Consider the following 20,882-nt stretch of genomic DNA (forward strand, 5'->3'; position numbering starts at 1 on the left):
GACATATTTTTTTTTCCCCCCATAACATCTTCACCTGGTGATGCCTTAGCCATGTTATCAAATTGCATCACTAGGATAAAGAATTGACTCACTGTGAACAGGATGTCCTTGAACATTAATAAAACAGAGATCATCTAATGGCAAGGACTGAAATAAGGGATTTTTCCTCATCTTTCAGTTTTGAGGGACAAGACCATTCCTATTTCCACTCACACCCGGAACTTAGTAATAATTGTTGATTCTACCCTCATATTCTACCATATTATTTCTTTAATTAAATTCTCCTTCAAAATGCGAATGCTTCGTTTTGTGAAACTGTTCCTTTTTCCTTTTGATTTTTGGACCATCATCCATGCTTTAATTCTATAGCTATGAGATTACTGCAATTCCCTATAACTAGATTTACCCTCAACTTCACTCAAATGTTTGCAATCAGTGCAAAACTCAGTAGCCTGCCTTGTGATTGGCACCTGGGTGCATGCCCATAATCTCCCCTATATTAGCTAAATTACATTGGCTTCCTGTTATGAGTCTATTTCAGTTTAATGTTCTGTGCTTGGTCTTCAAAGTTGTCTAAAACCAGGCTCCACAGTTTAGTCTCTTCTGTTTATAAATATTATCCTGCTCGCACATTACTCTCCGTGTCACAGAATTTCCTTGAGGTTCCTTCTCCTAAGTTAGTAAGGTTTTCTTCATCACGCAACAGAATATTTACTCTAGCTGTCCCCACACTATGGAACAAACTACCAGATGAAACTCCAGGGGGGATGACTCAGAGCCAACATCAGGAAATATTTCTTCACAGAGAAGGGTGGTGGAATGTGCTTCTGGAGGAGGTGGTGAAGACAAAGAGAGTCAAAAAAATTCCTGTGTATCCCTAAAAGCTAGAGAGGATGGAAATGAGGAAAAGGGTGTAATGGGGTAACTTGCTGGTGCAGCGGTTACTACCCTTAATAGAAGGCATAGGGGTTACTACTCTTAACCAATATGTCTTGATGCATTTGATGCAACTGCAACATTGCTCTTCCCTTTGAAGGCAGGGGGAAAAGGAGAATTGTATTCAGACAACAACAAATGAGGGCCCCAGACTTTTATGGTCTGGGGAACTGATAAGCATAGGGATAACCGGCATGGAGTGGCAATTATTACTCTTAATAGAAGGCATGGAATTACTACCCTTAACCAATGAGCCTTGATGTTTTTTACGCCAGCTGCAACATCTCTCTCCGTCTTGACGGCCAAGGTGGGAGTGGGGGTGGAAGAGGAATTGGATTCAGACAACAACCAACATGGACCCTGACTTTTATGCTCTGGGGTATTGAAATGTAGGAATAAGGGAACAAGCACAGGACTGCTTCTCCGGCCAAGTCCATAAGCAAAACCACGTCAAGCAGCGCTGTCTGAATTTTCAATAAGGCTCATCACCCAGTAAAAATGTTGCTAGCAGTAATTTTTTTTTTTTTTAAATGGGTTGGGGGATAACTGCATGGAGCCAGCAGTTGCTACTGTTAAGAGAATTGGGAGTAACCAGCACAGTGCAACAGATAATACCATAAGAAGCACCAGCACAGTGCAACAGATAATACCATAAGAAGCTTGCTGGGCAGACTGGATGGACCATTTGATCCTTTTCTGCTGTAATTATTATGTTACTATGAAATCGGGATGGAGAATGACCTGCTACAATTTAGAATACTGCTAAAAATGCACCTTTTCTTCTTTCCATACAACATATAGTCAGCAACCTCAATGTGATATGGTTTTTGCACGCTCTACTTAGTTTTTGACTGCTTTGTTTTATTATGTCTGTTTGCTCCTAATATTTGCTCCTTGATGTTTTGTAATTATTGTTTTTTGATTGTGTGTGCAATGATGTAATCTCCTGAGAATTGTAGCTCAGCGGAATACAAATTTAGTAAATAAATAACTGATTAAAAAAATGGGAAAATCCCTATAGTATATCAGACTCCTAGTCTTTCACCAAACCCCTAAAAAAATAAATTTTGTCCTCTTTGCCTATTTTGTGCATCAGTTTTCTGATATAAACTGCAGTACCTATATCAGATCAGAAATGTCTGTCTTGCTTTGTAATCAAGATATTTTAATTTATGCGTGCCTTCCTTGTGTGAAAACCTTGACTTATAAATAACAGATTAACTGGCTTCATTACTTCTTCCCCTCCCCCAAACAAAATGCAGCAGCTGTTACATCTTTCAATTTCCTTATGTACATATAGGAGTAAAATATCTGAAACTTGTAGGTGAATGGTGTGAGGCCTGTTCTTGAAAAGGGGAATTTTGAAAGGAGAAGTGGGCATTCAGAGTCTGTTTTGCGTATGTGAGCTTAGTGCTCAGTTGGTCACTATGGAAGCATGCCTTCTTCACAGAGTTTTCTTTCTTACTACCCTGACACTATCCTGAACCTCCAGAGAAGGAATGGGGAGATGCTCTACCTAGCATATGAAAGGAAAAAATAAACTGGTAGAAAATGGTTTAGTAAAATAAATAAATAGAAATTTAAGAAAATGCAAATACATGCATGGCAGTGTACATGTACTGCAGCGCAGTGATCTCCCCCAGCTTTTCAGTGCACAGGTAATAATATAAATTATAAATACTGCTTCACCTGTTTAAGCAATATAGACAGTACAGTTGCAAAGCAGCTTTTTTTATGTACTTTAGTAGCATCTAAAATAGATATTTCTTGCCTAATAATTCCCCTATTTTGCAGCTGTTTAAGTTCTAGGCTTGCCAAGCTCAGGCCACCATGCATGTTGTCCTCTCCCCTCTCCCCGCCACAAGCGACAGTGATGGCATGTCTAATTTTGATGTCATTGTTTGTGAGTGAACAGAGAATTTGTATTGGTTCATAGTCGCTGGCAGTAATCGATGCTGTTACCAGCAGCCCAAGTTTTATTTATTTCTTACATATAATTCTCTGTTTTGAACTCTTTCCTTCCTCTTGTCTGTTCCCAGACTTTCACATCTTTCTGTACCATTTCAAGTACTTCACCAAAGTAGTTAGTGCCGCCAGTCTTCTTTTATTTTTGTGCTTAGAAGTACATAAATGCCTTCAACAAATTGCAGTGTCATTCCATAGAGACAGGCACAATGAAGGCAAGCTCTGTTGGCTTCTGGTCTGAAGTGAAGGGTTTGCTGCTGCTCTGGTAGCATTCTCTTCTGCTTCTCTCTCTCAGGCAGCAGATGCTGACCTAGGCTCTATCCTACCCTTTCACTCTTTAACATGGGATAAGGAGAGAGCTGCCTGCAGTAAGTGACAGAGAGCTTGGCTACAGGGATGGTACTGCAGGTCTCACCGACTGCAGTTTACCTTACCGTGGCTACTGATGGCCAGGTGGGAGGCTATGGAGGTATGGAACAGAAGATCTGAAGGGAAAATGCAGGTGACAGAGAGTCATGAGGGTGTGAGAGAGACTTGGGAGTGGGAGAAATAGATGGCAAGGAGAGACAAGTGATATTTTGTTTCATATTTCTCATTTGTTGGGGGAGGAGTGTTTTGTACACACTTGATTTTTGTTTCTCTCATGGTGTTCATAATCCAAACTTGGTCTGTCTGCTTTTCTTGCAATGAAGGCCTGACTTCTTAGGCCGGTACACCCATATCACCTTCTAGAGCAGATAACATCAGGAAAGGGGCAGTTTGGTGTTAACTCTGCTTCACAAAGATTTTGCTGCTTTGACCTTATAAATGTCACAATAAATTGGTAGATTTATTGTGAGATTTTCTGGAGGCCCTGTGAGAGATTGAAGTCTTTTTTTTTTTTTTTTTAATTTTGTCTGTTGCCTTTAAAGAAATGTAAAAAGTCAGTTTCACAGAGCACACAGAAATGAGGACATTTCTTAGATGCCTTTTAATACACACCCTCTTACATTTGTTGTAAAGTTTGTTACATGCTGTGACTCATAACATCTGCAAATTGTGAAGTTTTGCTATTTAATGAAACACCCATGCTAGTATCCTTACTAGTAGAATGACCTGCAGGAATTTTTCCTAATAGTAGTGATATAATAACTTTTCTTAATATAGCCAGTTTCCTACTGAAATCTATACTATAGTATTTTTACTCAAATTATTTTGCTGGCTGGGTTGATTTTATTTTGGGCAAAGATTTATACTTGCCTCGTGGCACATTTGTACCTGTGACACACACCCTCTTACACTTAGTACAAATCAGTCTCAAAGTAGTCAGTGCAAGGAATGCATGCACCTTACCTGTCTCCCTTCCTAGATATAATCTTTAAACTATGAATGAAAATTGAGTCTCTGGACTTAGTTAGAAGTTATTGGCTTGCATTTGGAAATATTCTCAAGTAATAAATTGTATTAACAAGCAAGAGAGCAACAAGTAAGGCTGCTACCTTGGAACACTATAATGACCACACAGCAGATGGTTTATATTTTTAAGTTACACATCACATCACTGAAATGTAAACATTTTAGTTCTTTGAAGGCATGAAAATAAATTGATATCATATTTATGACATATTTTTGAACTTCCCTCTGCCTGCATTGTGCTCTGTACTTCCTAGGAGCTGTTTCTAGTCTTTGATCCTTTTGGACTTGAGGCCATGCCTCCTTTACTAATGTCACTACTAAAAGGTTGCATTACCCTTTGTGCAACTTTGAGGTATTTGGGGGAAGGAGTTATTAACCCTACTTGTCTGTTTATTTTTCTCTCTTTAGTAGGTCTCAAAGGATATGAGTAGATTTCTGGTAAAATTATGTAGGATAGTTACTGAGAAGGGAAGAGGGTTTAAAGGGTTAAGGAAACCTGTTTTTGGATTTTGTTATGATAAATAATTTAATTAGCTGATTAAAGACAATTGTGTTAGGATTTAGATAGTAGGTAAGATGTTTCTCCCAGGACAGCAGGATGTTAGTCCTCACATATGGGTGACATCAGGATGGAGCCCAATCACGGAACACTTTTGTCAAAGTTTCCAGAACTTTGACTGGCACCTACTGGGCATGCCCAGCATAGCACCAACCCTGCAGCCAGCAGGAGTCCCCCTTCAGGCTTCCTTTTTCCGTGCAGCAGTAGCCACGCGGGTTAAGGAGCTCTTCAGAGATTGCTGACAGGATTTTTTCCTCACGGATCTTAATCAAAAACTTTCAAAAAATTTTACCCCACAGGGGTCCCCTTATTGATATCTTTGCTCTGCGGTCGAAAGGTAAGTTGTTTTTTTTTATCTGCTTGCGGTCGATTCCCGTCGAGTTTTTCCCTCGCTGCCTACTGGCCATCGTCTGTACCGTGGCTAAAGTTTGTCGAGGCCATGGCATCGGGTTTCTGTCAGTGCCCTGACTGCAGTCGAACGATGTCCATCACAGACCCTCACACAGTCTGTATGATGTGTTTGGGGTTCGACCATGATGTCCTTACTTGCACCAAATGTGCCCAAATGACACCAAAGGGTCGCAAGGCTCGACTGGAGAAGATGGGACTTCTCTTTTGGCCAAAAACTCAGACTCCATCGATAGCTTCGACTTCATCTGAACCAGTGCTGTCTACTTCGCGCCAGCACCGGGAAGCCGCTGCTGCCCGACCGGCTTCGACGACTCCGCGGGTGTCGACCCCCACTATTCCTCCTCAGGAGAAAGACCGAGGAGAACATCGAGAAAAACATCAACACTGCCATCGGAAAGCTCAGGCCACTGATACAGGCAAGGCATCGACGTCGACTGAGCCACCGACAAAGAAGTCCTATACAGAAAAGGCCCCGTCCTGTTCTGTTTTCTGGGTCACCGAGGCATTCCCCACCTGGACAGGTGCCGGGAGCCGCAACTCCACTTTCACCCGTAGACCTTCCGGCTACGCCAGTGCTGCCTCCTACTTCGGAACCGGGTATCCATGCCCCAGGTTTCCTTGAGAAATTGGATCGGATGATCCAAGAGACCATTGGTAAAGCACTCCAGGGATTCATACCTCCATGATGCCGGTGCCGGTTCCCGAGCCGGCCACCGATCCGATACCCATGGTGCTTGCACCGCTATTGGCAAGAATGGATAAGTTAATCTGTGCCCTTCCACCAGTGCATCCAAGGGAACTGATGGCCCCAGTTCCTTCCTCACCGATATCCTTGTCATCGGACGAAGAAGAAGAAACACCGCTCTCCATTCTGCCCTCTGGAGTGCTACCATCGACACATTCATCGATGTCACCGATTCCATCAGTGCCTCCATCGATTCCTCTGATGCCTTCGATGCCCCCATCGATGCCTTTGATTCCACCTTCAAGGCCATCGATGCCTAGGCCCGGACCTTCTGGAATAACACCGTTACTCCCTTCTGATGAACATATGGGAGCTGGTGATGAGCCATGCAATCCCTGGACCGATGATTCTTCCCAGGATATAGATGATCTGCCTTCACAGCCCTCTCCTCCTGATGAAAGGAAGCATTCTCCTCCAGAGAACTTTATCAACTTTGTAAACGAAATGTCTGAAACAGTTCCATTCCAGCTTCAGACCGTAGAGGACTCTAGGCATCAGATGTTAGAACTTCTCCAATTTCTCGATGCTCCTAAGGAAATCATGGCTATCTCTATTCATGACATCCTCTTGGACCTTTTAAAGAGAAATTGGGAGCATCCTGGCTCTGTGACACCCATCAACCATAAGGCAGATGCCACCTATCTAGTTCAGCTAGCCCCTGGCTTCCAGAAAGCTCAACTAGACCATTATTCAGTAGTTGTGGAGTCAGCCCAGAAGAGGGCATGGTGCTCCAAACCCCACTCTTCCATTCCCCCAGGAAAGGAACAGAAATTTCTGGATGCGTTTGAAAGGCGAGTATTTCATGGGTCAATGCTCATCTCTTGCATTGCTTCCTATCAATTATACATAACCTAGTACAATAGGGCCCTGTTTACGAAGATTCAGGAATTTGCTGAAGCCTTACCTCTGCAATTCCAAGACCAACTTCATGCCCTAGCACAAAAGGGTCTAGATGCTGGTAAACATGAAGTGCAGTCGGCATATGACCTCTTCGACTCCTCCTCCAGTGTTTCGGCAGCAGGAATTAGTGCGAGAAGATGGGCCTGGCTAAAGTCTTCAGACCTCAGACCAGAAGTACAGGACAGGTTAGCTGACTTGCCCTGTGCTGGGGATAATCTTTTCGGCGAAAAGATTCAAGAAGCAGTGGCGCAGCTTACGGCCACCAAAAAACTCTGCGCCAGCTCTCCTTACTGCCTTCTGATCTCTCTTCCTCTTCCAAAAGAACTTTTAGGAGAGACTCCAAGAGAACAATTCTACCGGCAAAGGAGATTCTATCCCCCAGTGTCCAGAGCTCAAGCTTCTAAGCCTTACCAGAAAGGCGAATCCAAGCAACCTCGAGTACAGAAGTCACAGCCAGCCCCCCAACCAGGTCCAGCATCTGGCTTTTGACGCCTTCCTAGAGAGCAGTACCCAGCCTCCACTTCCGACCATTCCCGTCTGAGGCCGGTTATGCCACTTCTCCAAACCATGGCATATAGTCACTACAGATCAGTGGGTACTCGCTGTAATAACCCAAGGTTACCACCGCAACTTTCTCTCTGTTCCACCAGATTCCCCACCTTGGTTGACGGGAACATCCGACCACTCATTGCTTCTGGAACAGGAGGTCTCCCTCCTCCTCCAGTCCTGAGCAATAGAACCAGTGCCCCTCTCCCAACAGGAGATACCAAAAAAGTCAGGTGGGGTTTGCCCAATACTGGACTTTCGCACCTTAAACAAATACCTACAAAGAGAAAAGTTCAAGATGGTGACCTTGGGTTCTCTTCTTCTCCTTCTCCAAAGGGAAGATTGGCTCTGCTCTCTAGACCTCCAGGACACCTACACACACATTTCCATTACTTCGTCACATCGCAGATTCCTGCGATTCCTAGTAGACCCGAAACACTTCCAATATCGAGTGTTACCATTCGGCCTAGCATCTGCCCCACGAGTCTTCACCTAGTCCCTCGTAGTGGTAGCTGCCTTTCTCAGGAGTCAAAGTGTCCACGTCTACTCCTATCTTGATGAGTGGTTCATCAGGGCTCCTACTTAGCAAGCTGCACTGACATCTCTAAGTCTCACGTGCCATACCCTGATCTCCTTAGGGTTTCTCATAAACTATCCAAAATCCAGGCTAGTTCCCTCTCAAACCCTATCGTTCATAGGGGCCGACTTGGACACTCTAAAAGTGAAAGCCTTTCTACCTAAGGATCGAGCTCTCACTCTTGCTTCTCTGGCCCATCGACTGTAGTCTCGACAACGCTCAACTGCACGTCACTTTCTGATCTTACTGGGTCATATGGCATCCTCGGTGCATGTCACTTCCATGGCCTGCCTAGCCATGAGAGTAATGCAGTGGACTCTAAAATTGCAGTGGATTCACTCTTCTCAGTCAATGTCCACCATTGTCCACATCACCAACCAGCTCCGCTTATCACTGGCTTGGTGGATAAACCAATCCAATCTGCATCAAGGCCTTCCATTTCAGGCTCCAGTCTCTCACATAACCTTGACAACAGATGCCTCCAACCTCGGCTGGGGTGCACATGTTGCAAACCTGCAAACTCAGGGCATTTGGTCTCCAGAGGAAGCCAAACACCAAATAAATTTCCTGGAGCTTCGTGCAATCGCATATGCTCTCAGGGCTTTTCAGGATCATCTTTCCAACCATGTCATCCTGATTCAAACCGACAACCAGGTAGCTATGTGGTACATCAACAAGCAAGGGGGAATGGGCTCCTACCTCCTTTGTCAGGAAACTGCACAGATATGGGCGGAAGCGCTTTCCCACTCGATGTACCTCAGGGCCACCTACTTGCCGGGAGTGCACAATGTGTTTGGCAGACAAGCTGAGTCGCACTTTTCAACCGCACGAGTGGTCCCTTAACCCCACTGTAGCAGACTCAATGTTCCAGCGTTGGGGTTACCCTCACATAGTCCTCTTTGCGTCAATTTACAACCGCAAAGTAGGGAACTTCTGCACTCTCACTCACAGCCAACACCTTCAGCCAAGAGACGCTTTGTCCCTCTCGTGGGCCAGCGGTCTCCTTTATGCGTACCCTCCACTTCCACTCATTTTAAAGACTCTCGTGAAGTTGCGAAGGGACAAGGGACTAATGATTCTCATAGCCCCTCATTGGCCACGCCAGGTCTGGTTTCCAATTCTCCACGACTTATCAGTATACCGGCACATTCCTCTGGGGAAGGATCCACTTCTGATCACTCAGAACAATGGCTGCCTTCGTCACCCCAATCTCCAGGCCCTCTCCCTGACTGCCTGGATGTTGAAAGGTTAATCCTTCAACCTCTTAACCTTTCAGAGCTGGTTTCCTGTATCCTACTAGCTTCACAAAAGCCTTCCACAAGGCAGTCTTATCGTTACAAATGGAACAGGTTTACGGTATGATGTACTTCCATGTCCATCGATCCCTTCACTTGTTCCACACCAAAGTTTTTGGACTATCTCTGGCATCTGTCAGTCAGGTCTCCAAACTTCTTCCATCAGGGTTCATGTCAGTGCGGTAGCCGCCTTCCATAAAGGTGTCGGGGATGTACATATTTCAGTACAACCCCTTGTAACACGCTTTTTGAAGGACTTGCTCCACCTTAAACCTCCACTGCGCCCTCTGGCCCCTTCCTGGGACCTCAACTTGGTTTTGGGGCGGCCCACGAAACCGCCGTTTGAGCCTCTCCAATCCTGTGATCTCCGTCACTCATATGTGAGGACTAACATCCTGCTGTCATGTGAGAACACCTGTTACAGGTAAGCAACATTTGCTTTATGTAGATGAGGGATTGTCACTCCTAAACAGATTGAGGGCTCATTCCACTGGAGAACAAGTATTTTATTCGATGGAACTTCATTGGTCTCTCCTTTAGAAATGTTTAAAGCAGTGACCTGGTCTTCCTTGCCTGGATGTTTTGAGAGTAGGTTTGGCAGCTCTTGCCCACTAGAAGGTTAGTTTGGGTACTTCTCATGTGTCTTGGACTGGTTTGGCTGGATGAAAAAAAAGTAGAAGTTTCATTTGTACCTGATAATTTCCTTTCCTTGAGTCCAACCAAACTAGTTTAGGACTCTCTCTATCTTCCAATGTATGAATTCTGCAAATAATTTTTTAGGTGAAATGAGAGTTTATTTTTTTAACCCTTATTTCTATGTATTCATTTTAGTGCTTAGTAATATGTAGTTTTACACTATATTTGGGGAGAGGGTGTTTATGGCATGTTATTTAATGTAAAATGCCTTGGTTTGTTCAAGAAAGGTGAGTTATAAGTATTCATAAATAAATTCGGATCAACCCATAATTGAATATTTGTTGGAATAATTAATCTTGTACCATTCTTTGGTGTTACTTGGGGCGATTTATTTATTTATTTAACTTTTTTATATACCAACATTCAAGACGGTGGTCCCATCATGCTGGTTCACAAGAAACAGGGGTGTAATTATAATAAACTTTACCATTTAAACAATAGTGCAGAAAAGCAGTTACAAATAACAAGGGATTGATTTGATTTGTTTATTTGTTTATATTTATATTGATTTTGTTTGTTGATTTGTTTAGCAGGATGTGTTGTTATGCTTTACGTTAGTTACTTGGACAAGCTTTTGGCCCTCTCTAGTGGTGAGATGGGGATGGATAAAATCAGATTAGTTCAAGGGTGTTCAAACAGATCCTTGGGGGTCCTCCTAGCCAGTCAGGTTTTCAGAATATTTCTAATGAATGCACATGAGATTCATTTGCATGAACTACCTCTATGTATATAGGTATTTCTCTTGCATATTAATTAGGGATATCCTGAATACCCAACTAGCTGGGGATGGGGGCCCCTGGGACTGCTTTGAGCATCTATGGATTAATCCATAGGGGAATGTCTAATTGCATGACTTGTCTCAAACAAAGATGAGTTTAGTATGGTGCTATTTATATTGGGCAGGGTGGCCAACTCCAGTCCTCAAGAGCTACAAACAGGTTTGGTTTTCAACATATTCATTGTGAGTATGCATGAGATAGATTTACATGCACTGCCTCCATTGTATGCAGATCTATCTCTCGCGTATTCATTATGGATCTCCTGAAAAATAGGCTTGTTAGTGGTTTGGAAGGACCAGAGTTGGCCACCCTTGGTTTAGGGGCAAAATGCCATCATGATCAAGTTTTTTGTAGAGTACTAAAAAAGTAGGAATATCTATGTGTGCAAAGTATATTCTGCACTAGCATTGACAGCACCAATCTGAAATGAACCTATGAACATGGGCATTTTTGGTTCATTGGCACCGACATAGAAGTGCATGCATTCTTAAGCATTTACTGCTAACTGAACTTGGTGGTTCTTTTTGTGAGTATCATGTCCATGAACACTACTCAGCATTTCTGGGTAGAAATGCAACAACATGATGTGCCAGGCAATTATGTTTTTTGCTATCACAGTGCAGGTATGTATTGCATTAGTAACAGGGTATGCCTGCCAAACCATGAGCTTTTAATGTTGATTATTTTCTAAAGACAGTCTGCTTTCATTTTATAGCATCCCTTCTTAGCAATATATTTTAATACCATTTGGTTCACTTGTGTGCCTTTCTAATTAAATGTTACACCACATTGCACTTGGAGAATTGTATGACAAGTATGTTGGTGCAGCAATACTTTTATTACTGCACCAATCATGCAGCACTTATCCAACTGACAGCAGGGTTAAAACATGATGTGCCTTACAGTAGAACTGAAAAGGATGTATTATAATTCATTATGCTACTAATCGCCTTCTAGTCCATAGTTATTATCTGAAAGTGTTTGCTGCAAAAATACTTGTTGCATGAATGATTAGTGACAGATAGTAGAAACTAACAGTTAAGAATTTGAACTTTAAATGGACTAAGTGTACAATGACATGTTTTTCAATCAAGTATTGCCAATAGCCCAACTTAAGTTACAGATTTTTACAGTATGTATGTGTGTGTGTGTGTGTGTTCTGACCTTGGAGTTCGTTCTAGTTTGAATTCCTAAATAGTCAAGCAAACCTTCTCTTCCCAACTTCCAGATATCAGAGAACTCCGTTCTTAAATGCCAAGCAAGTTTATTAGAATGAAATAAATAGTTCAACACTCACAGTCCCTTGCAAGGCGAGAATAACAACTGTTCAGACAGCAGCCTAGTAGGTATTAAGAGTTTCTGGACTCTGCATTCAAAAGAGGACCACTGCAGTTGAAGAAGTTGTAGCTACCAGTACACAAGGAAGTCTAGCAGCAAAATGAAATATTGAGAATGTGAGGTCAGAGTATGATGGCTTTCTAAATGGTTGAAGAGGATGAAGGAGAGCTGTTAGCTTCTAAGAGCTTGCTTCTAACTGAAACCTTAGCAGAAAGCTAGACAATCCTAGGTTGCTTTGAGTCAAAGGATTAATAGGAAGAGGAGAGAGTACACAATCAAGACAGAGGACAAACCAGAACATATCCAATAAGCGTGTAGCAACATTCAAACTATTTCCAATAAGAACAAGAGCTACACAACATGTAGAGAATCTAAGCTGTGCAATTATTGTAAGATAAATACATTAAATGCATACACTGCGGAGGCAGACCAGTGTGCAAGAATGTGCAGCGAGATACAATAAAATCTGCTTTCACATAGATTGTCACCTGATTCTTAAGAGCATGCTGTATTATTATACAGTTTCATTTACATTTTAGAGGAAAAAAAGATAACCTAAATATATTGTTTCTTAATTTTTCTCTGTAGTGTGTACCATGTCCAATGTTTTTCCTCTCTTATGTTTCCCAGTTTCTGGTGTTATTCCCTCTCTCTGGAGGTGTATGAGAGATTTCTGATAGGGTCCAGCTGGGAATATAAAAATGAAAAAGACATGAAAAATGTAGCAGTAAAATGTTTTTTATTTTCAAAGGTCATATAGGTTTGTATAATAGTATATACCTTTATTGGAATATTTCAGCATAGCCAATTTGATCTTCCATGTTATGTTGTCTTAAAATATCTTTTGGGTGAAATAGGCATAGTAAATTTAAGATTGCAATAAGGCAGTTAAGGTTTTTGTGGCTTTTAGGTAGTAATGCTGCTTCACTAAGAATTTAGTATTTAATTAATTAACTGGAAGATTAACAGCCACTGAATATAGCCCTTCAAGCTCAAGTGTCAACCTGAGGTGCTGCCATGTTAGGCTGCAAGACATTCCCATGGATACGATGGCCCACCATTTTGTGAATGGACACTACTGTAATCCTATTACACTATTTCATCATAATACACTTTTACATTAATCAGAAACATACCATTTTTTCTTATTGTTTTTGCAGGGGTACCAAAGGAAGGAGGTGCTGGAGCTCTTGATGAAGATGATTTTGTAAAGGCATTTACAGAAGTTCCCTCTGTTCAGGTATGATAGCTTTGTGCTGAACTTGGGTGCCTTTTCAGAGTTTATATAGTTTTCTGTGGTGTTGGTCTACCTTTGGTAAATCCGATGTAGTATACCTCTTATTTTGAACATAGCCTTGGCCATTGGAAGTAGTATTTTAACCTAAATCGACTAGCCTTAAAATATATCTATTCTATTTTATTTACATATATACACACATATGTATATGTGTGTGTGTGTGTGTGTGTGTATATATATATATATATATATATATATATATATATATATGATGGGGAGGGGAAGGATGAAGGTGGGATATTATACAAAGGGTGATGCTGTTAGGAATGTGAATTGACATTTTAACATTCTTCATTTATGTCTTCAAAAAGCTGTTGCTGAATACTATATAATTGGTACTATATTATTGTTGTATATTTTTCGATTGGTATTGTTGCAATAAAAATTACAATTTAAAAAAAAATAATCAAATGAAATTTCTTAAACGATAACATATCTAAAAGATAAAGAATAGTTTGTAAATATTGCTTGATAAAATATTTGGGAATATTTTTAATTAGTAGTAAGTGTTGTTACTGCTTAAACAGTCTTTTATGTTTCGAGGGTACAGCAGTCCAACACTAATTATCCAAACTTAAAAGGAACGTGAGCAGATGTAGAGGTCTTTTGGACATTGGAATTTCCAAGTGAACGCTATCAGATAAGTTGATGCTATTTTATAACACCCTGATTAAGCCACTTATGCGAAACGTAGCCTTTACTTACATACAGTTCTGAGTTTTGAAGAGTTAAGAATTATGGAGAACGTTAGCATCTTGGATTTTGCTTGATTGATCATCTGCTGATTTGGAGTTATATTTAAGTAAAGTGATAAAGGACTTGTTACACTAAAATTATGAAGGAATCATTGATATATTATATTCTAAGAAATTTCACTTGATTATTTCAAGGATGTTTTTTATGCCAGTGATGATTAAAAACCTTATGTAAAAGCTGTATGGCATATACAGTGAATTTTGTTTCTAGTGGCAAAAGCAGTGATTTATTAACTTTTTTTCATATCTGATTGAGGATTTTTTTTTATTTTTTCATTGCTATGAGGATTGGATTTCGTTTGTGATTTATATAAAAGTATATATTTTGTTTGGAGTTATTTTAGAGTGTGTGTGTGTGTATGTTCCCCTGCCCCCACAGTCCTTCCAACATGAATCTCCTCCAGTGGGGAAGCCTTAGGTAAGCTATTCAGGAATGAGATACCATCGCGTTAGCACCTTATAACTGTTTTCTAATAAAATCACTGAGGTTGAGCTTCACTTAGTTTTATAGAATACTAAATCCCATTCCTCCTCAGATAATTCATGTCCCAAATCCTTTTCCCATGCCCTCATCTAGGAAGGCTTAACTACTGGGTCTTTATTAAGGAAGTCATAGACATTAGTTATATTATCCTGCATGTTATCTGCATGATCACACCAATGTTCAAACTGTCTTGCCAAGAAGTAAATTCTCCCCTACTCTCTCTACCATCATAAAATGCCAGATTTGTAAGTATTGGATTATATCATTATCCTCTAAATGATATCTTTCAGTCAGTGCTTGGAAAGTAAGATATTTCTCCCAGGACAAGCAGGATGGTAGACCTCACATGTGGGTGACGTCAGCATATGGAGTCCTATCCTGGAAAACTTTTCTGTCAAAGTTTCTAGAACTTTTGACTGGCACACTGAGCATGACCCAGCATGCCATAATCCCTGTAGCCACAGGGGTCTTCCTTCAGTCTCTTTTTTTCCCACACTGCAGTTTGTCTCGAGGTGAGGAGCTCTGAGAATTTTTCACTACTTTTCCTCACGGGAAAAACTTGAAGTTTTCTTCACAAAATGTTCCCTCATAGGGGTCTCCCATCGCGACATCGTTTTCTCGTCGCTCGGTGAGTAATTTCCACCGTCTTCGGTTGGTTCCTGCTATCCTGTCCTCGGTTCCTACAGGCCACCGACCGTTTTCATCGCCCTGTTTTTTGCATCATGGCGACAGGCTTTAGAAAATGCCCGGAGTGTCCGCGTACCATGTCAATTACTGACCCGCATGATGTTTGTGTGTTGTGCCTCTGCTCATCACATGATGTTCGTTGATGCCCGAGCTGTGCTCAAATGACCCCGAAGGGCAGGCGTGCCTGCCTGGACAAGATGGGGAGTCCCTTTTCAAGATAAAGCTAACTCCATCAACGTCCACACAGTCGTTACCAGCAGGAACATTGACAAAATCCATCGACAGATCTCGCCGGGAGCAGCAAGGCAGTGATGATTGTCCGTCACCGACAACATCTACCACATCGGCATAGTCTTCCTCTATGCCGGAGAAAGACCAGACCGAGCACAGAGGGAAACAAGTCACTGGCAGCGACGCAATTCCACATCCGGTGCCGGCACTGACACCACATCGGCTTCGATGGCTATCGAGCCGATTGCGAAGAGGACACGGGTAGAGGAGCTTCCAACCTCCTCTCCACCTGAGACACCGAGGCGATCCCCACAGATAATGGTGCCGGGTACTGAGCCCCCACAGATTCCTGTGGTGGTACCAGTAGCGCCTAGCCTGCCTCCCCTTGCAGCTGTGTTGCCTACACCAGCTTCCAGGGAGGAGCTGGGCATACTTGTCCAACAGGCGATCCTTGATGCCCTCCGGAACCTTCAACCATCGATGTTGGCCCCCATACCGGCACAGACACCGGAGCCATCAATCTTCACACCATTGCTCGACCGCCTGGATACACTCATTGGTACCCTTCTGACTCAGCCTGGGCCATCGGTACCAAGACAACCTTCTGAGTCTCTGAAACCCCTGATACCCATTCCAGGGTCCTCTGAAGACGAAGGCATGGACTCCAATCCTCTTCCAGCTCCACTTCTACCAATGCCAGAACCGGATCCTGGTCCGTTGGGGCTCTCGGGATCGAGACGCCCTCGATTACCCTCGATGCCATCAATACCGCCTCACTCTCCATTGGTGCTGCCACATCCTCCATCGAGGGATACAACGATGACAACACGTCCTGGAGAAGCAGGATTTTTCCCTCCCTCGGGATCTCAGCCTGAGACCCCATATGATCCATGGGAGGATGTTGACAACGACACTTCTACAGAGGACATACTCTCGGAGCCATCTCCTCCGGAAGAAAGGAGACTGTCTCCTCCAGAAGACCTCTCCTTTGCTAATTTTATAAAGGAAATGTCAGAGACATCCCCTTCGACTTAGTCACCGAGGAGGACCTACGTCACAAGACATTGGAAGTCCTTCAATTTGTAGATGCCCCCAAAGAAATTATGGCCATTCTAGTCCATGAAGTGCTTTTGGATCTGCAACATCGCCTATGGGAGCATCCTTGCACTGTCCAACCAGTTAATAGAAAGACAGATGCAACTTATTTAGTCCAGCACACTCCAAGATTTCAGAAACCACAGCTACCTCACCAGTCAGTGGTAGTGGAATCTGCTCAGAAGAAGGCTAAATGGCTGCGCCCCCATTCTTCAGCTCACCCTGGAAAGGACCAAACATTCTTGGATGGTTTGGGCTGAAAGGTCTTTCAAGGTTCTATGCTAGTGTCCCGCATAGCTGCCTATCAATTGCACATGACCCAATACCAGAGGAGCCTGTGGAAACAGGTCCAAGGCATAGCGGACTCTCTGTGCCTCAACAACAGCAAGAACACCTCACTGCCATTCTCCAGAAAGGCCTCGAAGCAGGAAAACATGAGGTCAGAGCTGCATATGATTCCTTCGAGATAGTGTCTCGCATTTCAGCAGCAAGAATCAGTGGCAGAAGATGGGCCTGGCTTAAAGCATCTGACTTGCGAACTGAAGTTCAAGACAAGCTAGCTGATCTCCCCTGCACCGGAGATAATCTCTTTGGTGACAAGATTCAGGACACAGTAGCTCAATTAAAAGATCACCATGAGACCCTGCATCAGCTCTCCACAGTCTCCACGGAACCTCCTTCTTCAGCTTGTAAAACTACCAGAAGGGATGCCAGAAGACCCTTTTATCACTCACGCAAGTACTCGCGTGAGACCAGCCAGACCCCCACAAAGGGGACAGCTATGTCAGACCAAGCCGTCCATATCTCAGCCAGCCCCACAAACAGGCCCAGCCTCTTGGTTTTGAAACTTATCCAGAGAACAGCAGCCACTCTAAATCCAAGACCAGACATGCCGGTAGGAGGTCGGCTACACCACTTTATAACCAACTGGCACAGCATTACCCCAGACCAATGGGTTATATGCATCATAACCCAAGGATACCATCTAAACTTTATCAGGGTACCCCCGGATTCACCTCCCAACCCACTGTGGATGCAAAAAGATCACACAACCCTTCTAGAGTCAGAACTGTCCACTCTACTGAGTGCCAGGGCTGTGGAAGCCATTCCTCGGGCACAGCAGGGCAGAGGGTTTTACTCCCGCTATGTTCTCATTCCAAAGAAATCAGGCGGCACCGCCCCATCTTAGACCTTCACAATCTCAACAAATTTCTACAGAAAGAAAAACTCAGGATGGTGTGCCTGGGCACCATGCTTCCCCTTCTGCAAAAAGGAGATTGACTCTGTTCTCTGGATCTTCAAGACGCTTCAGCACACATTCCAATATTCCCACATCACCGCAAATACCTGCACTTTATAGTGGGACATCAACATTTTCAGTACCGAGTTCTGCCTTTCAGACTCGCCTCGGTACCCCGTGTATTTACAAAGTGCCTAGCAGTAGCTGCGGCCCATCTGCGCAGACATAGCATACACATGTTTCCTTACTTGGACGACTGGCTAATCAAGAGCCAATCCAAACAAGGAGCTCTCAAGCTCACCATCAATCTACTATGCGCGGGGTGTCTCAATTACCAGAAATCCCACCTGATTCCATCTCACCTCCTGACTTTCATCAGAGCAGATTTGGATACTACGGTTGCAAAGGCCTTCCTGCCCAATGACCGTGCAGATACACTCTCCAGGCTAGCTACGTCTGTGCGCACAAAAGAAACAGCCTCAGCCCATCAGTTCCTCACGTTGCTGGGTCACATGGCTTCCACGGTCCACTTCACTCCTGTGGCCAGGCTGGCCATGAGGATAACTCAATGGACTTTGAAATCTCAGTGGCTCCAAGCCATTCAACCTCTTTCATCCCAGATCCATGTAACTCACCAGCTGCGTCTATCACTTCTCTGGTGGACAAACAAAGCCAACTTTCTAACAGGTCTACCCTTCCAGCAACCAGTTCCTCAAGTGACTTTAACCACAGATGCATCCAATTTGGGTTGGGGAGCTCATGTGAACAACCTTCAAACCCAAGGAACTTGGACACAACTCAAAGCAAAGTTTCAAATCAACTTCCTAGAGCTTTGAGCTATACGCTATGCACTATATGCGTTAAAGGAATGCCTTTCATACAAGACTGTTCTCATACAAACAGACAACACAGTTGCAATGTGGTACTTGAACAAACAGGGAGGCACAGGCTCTTATCTCCTCTGCCAAGTGCTGTGCAGATCTGTGCCTGGGCCCTTGCACACTCCATGCATCCATGCATCTCAGGGCCATTTATTTGGCAGGCATACAGAACATAGTAGCAGATTGCCTCAGTCGACAGTTCCATCCTTACGAGTGGTCACTGGATCCTGTGGTAACGAACAAAATCTTCCAGCGCTGGGGTCAACCAACAATAGACCTTTTTGCATCCGAACTAAATCACAAAGTGGTCAGATTCTGCTTCCTGCACAAGCAGCAAAACAAATTTGCCATGGACGCCTTTGCTCGCCCCGGAACACAGGCCTTCTATATGCGTCTCCATCCGATAGCACTAATAGCCAAAACTCTCGTGAAACTACAACAGGACAAAGGGTCAATAATACTCATAGCCCCGTATTGGCCTCGACAAGTATGGTTTCCCATGCTTCTCGATCTCTCAATCCGAGAACCCATTCGCCTGGGCACAGCACCCAATCTCATAACTCAGAACCAAGGCATGCTGCGCCGTCCAAACCTTCAAACCCTATCCCTCACAGCCTGGATGTTAAAAGCTTGATCCTACAACTGCTCCTCCCCAGCACTGTCTATAATCCTATCTAGGTGACACGTGAGGTCTGCCACCTTTCCTCACGTCCACCAGTCACCCTGCTATCTACATTTTTAATAATTAAATCACCAACTATGATGGCCGGCCTTACCATTCCCTCCTGGGCAGTAACCCTTTGAGACTTGTCATCAGTGCGAGAGGACAGTACATCACTTGGAGAGCAGGTCCTTGCTACAGGATCACTTCCTGCTACACCAGGGTGATGTTCTCCTACTGGGAGACCTTTCTGATCCAAGGCAGCACTGGGCTGCCAGACTGGATTTGGGACTTGGCTACTATGTTCCTGAAGTTCTCATCAGTGTACCTCTCTGTCTGCCTCAGCTTTTCCAAGTCTGCTACTCTAGCCTCCAGAGTTCAGACTCATTCCCTGATAGCCAGGAGCTCTTTGCATAGAGTGCACACATACAGTCTCTCACCAGCGGGTAAAAAATCATACATGTAACACTGAATGCAAAAGACTGGAATGCCCCCCTCTTGCTACTGGAGTGCTGACTTCATCTTAATTTTATTGAATTCCTAGTTAAGTTTAGGATACTAAGGGAGTTGGAATTAGAGCACTTTAAATTTACCGGTGAATTTACTAATTAATCAGCTAGTGTCCTACAAGGGGATGATTAAACTTTCAGTAAAGGCTGGTACAATAGTATGATTTAGATAAGAGCCTGATCGATTTTTAATGAGAGAGTGTCTGTTGCCTAAAAATCAAGGTTTGAGTGGGTCGGAAAGACAGACACTAGAATTAACTATCTGGCTTGCTTATTACCTCAGACACATACAAACTCTAAGGAATATATCCCTCTGTTTCCCCTTTCTCCAAACTTTTATAAGTCCAAAGATTTCCCAAAGCTATACTTTACATATAGCTTATAATATTGAATCATGTATCTGAACAACTGCGGCACCCCCTGGTTAAAGTACAATCCATCTCGAATTTATTTATGTGCCTATTTGTAAACCGTTGTGATGGTATATCACTAAACGACGGTATAGAAAATTTTTTAAATAAATAAAAATAAATACTTACCAATCCCCTTTAACCACCATTAAATTTATCTTCACTCAAAGAATTGAAGGGTTTGAGATTTGCACGCCATTAGGTACGTGCTTCTGATCCTCTTTTACTGCAAAGGGTGCGGGGCCTCTGGAAGCTGGGGGTGTGGAATTCAATCCATGGATCACTTGCGGTGACCTCTGGACTCCTCTCCTGGGGGATGCTGGGAGCAGTATGCAGATGAGCCTTCCAGTGCTTCACCACTGCAGTACAATCGTAATCAGCAAACTCAGGAATTTCCCGTAAACGGAGATTGCACCTGCGATTTTTGTTCTCCAGTCTTCAGTTTATTTCGAAGGTCCAAATTATCTAGTGATAGTTGGCTGTATTGCGT

General features: G+C 43.3%; 1 protein-coding gene across 20 annotated transcripts in view; it reads left to right on the top strand.

Moving 5' to 3' along the window:
- Positions 1-20,882, top strand: part of CLASP2 (cytoplasmic linker associated protein 2) — a 963,528-nt gene that overhangs the window by 439,615 nt on the left and 503,031 nt on the right. For all 20 annotated transcript variants that reach the window (XM_029589622.1, XM_029589627.1, XM_029589623.1 and 17 more), the window contains one exon: positions 13,303-13,382. In XM_029589622.1, coding sequence (XP_029445482.1) covers positions 13,303-13,382 — 80 coding nt within the window. The remainder of the gene's footprint in view (positions 1-13,302; positions 13,383-20,882) is intronic.

This window comes from Rhinatrema bivittatum, chromosome 2 (genome assembly GCF_901001135.1).
Source record: "Rhinatrema bivittatum chromosome 2, aRhiBiv1.1, whole genome shotgun sequence".
Taxonomy (NCBI): domain Eukaryota; kingdom Metazoa; phylum Chordata; class Amphibia; order Gymnophiona; family Rhinatrematidae; genus Rhinatrema; species Rhinatrema bivittatum.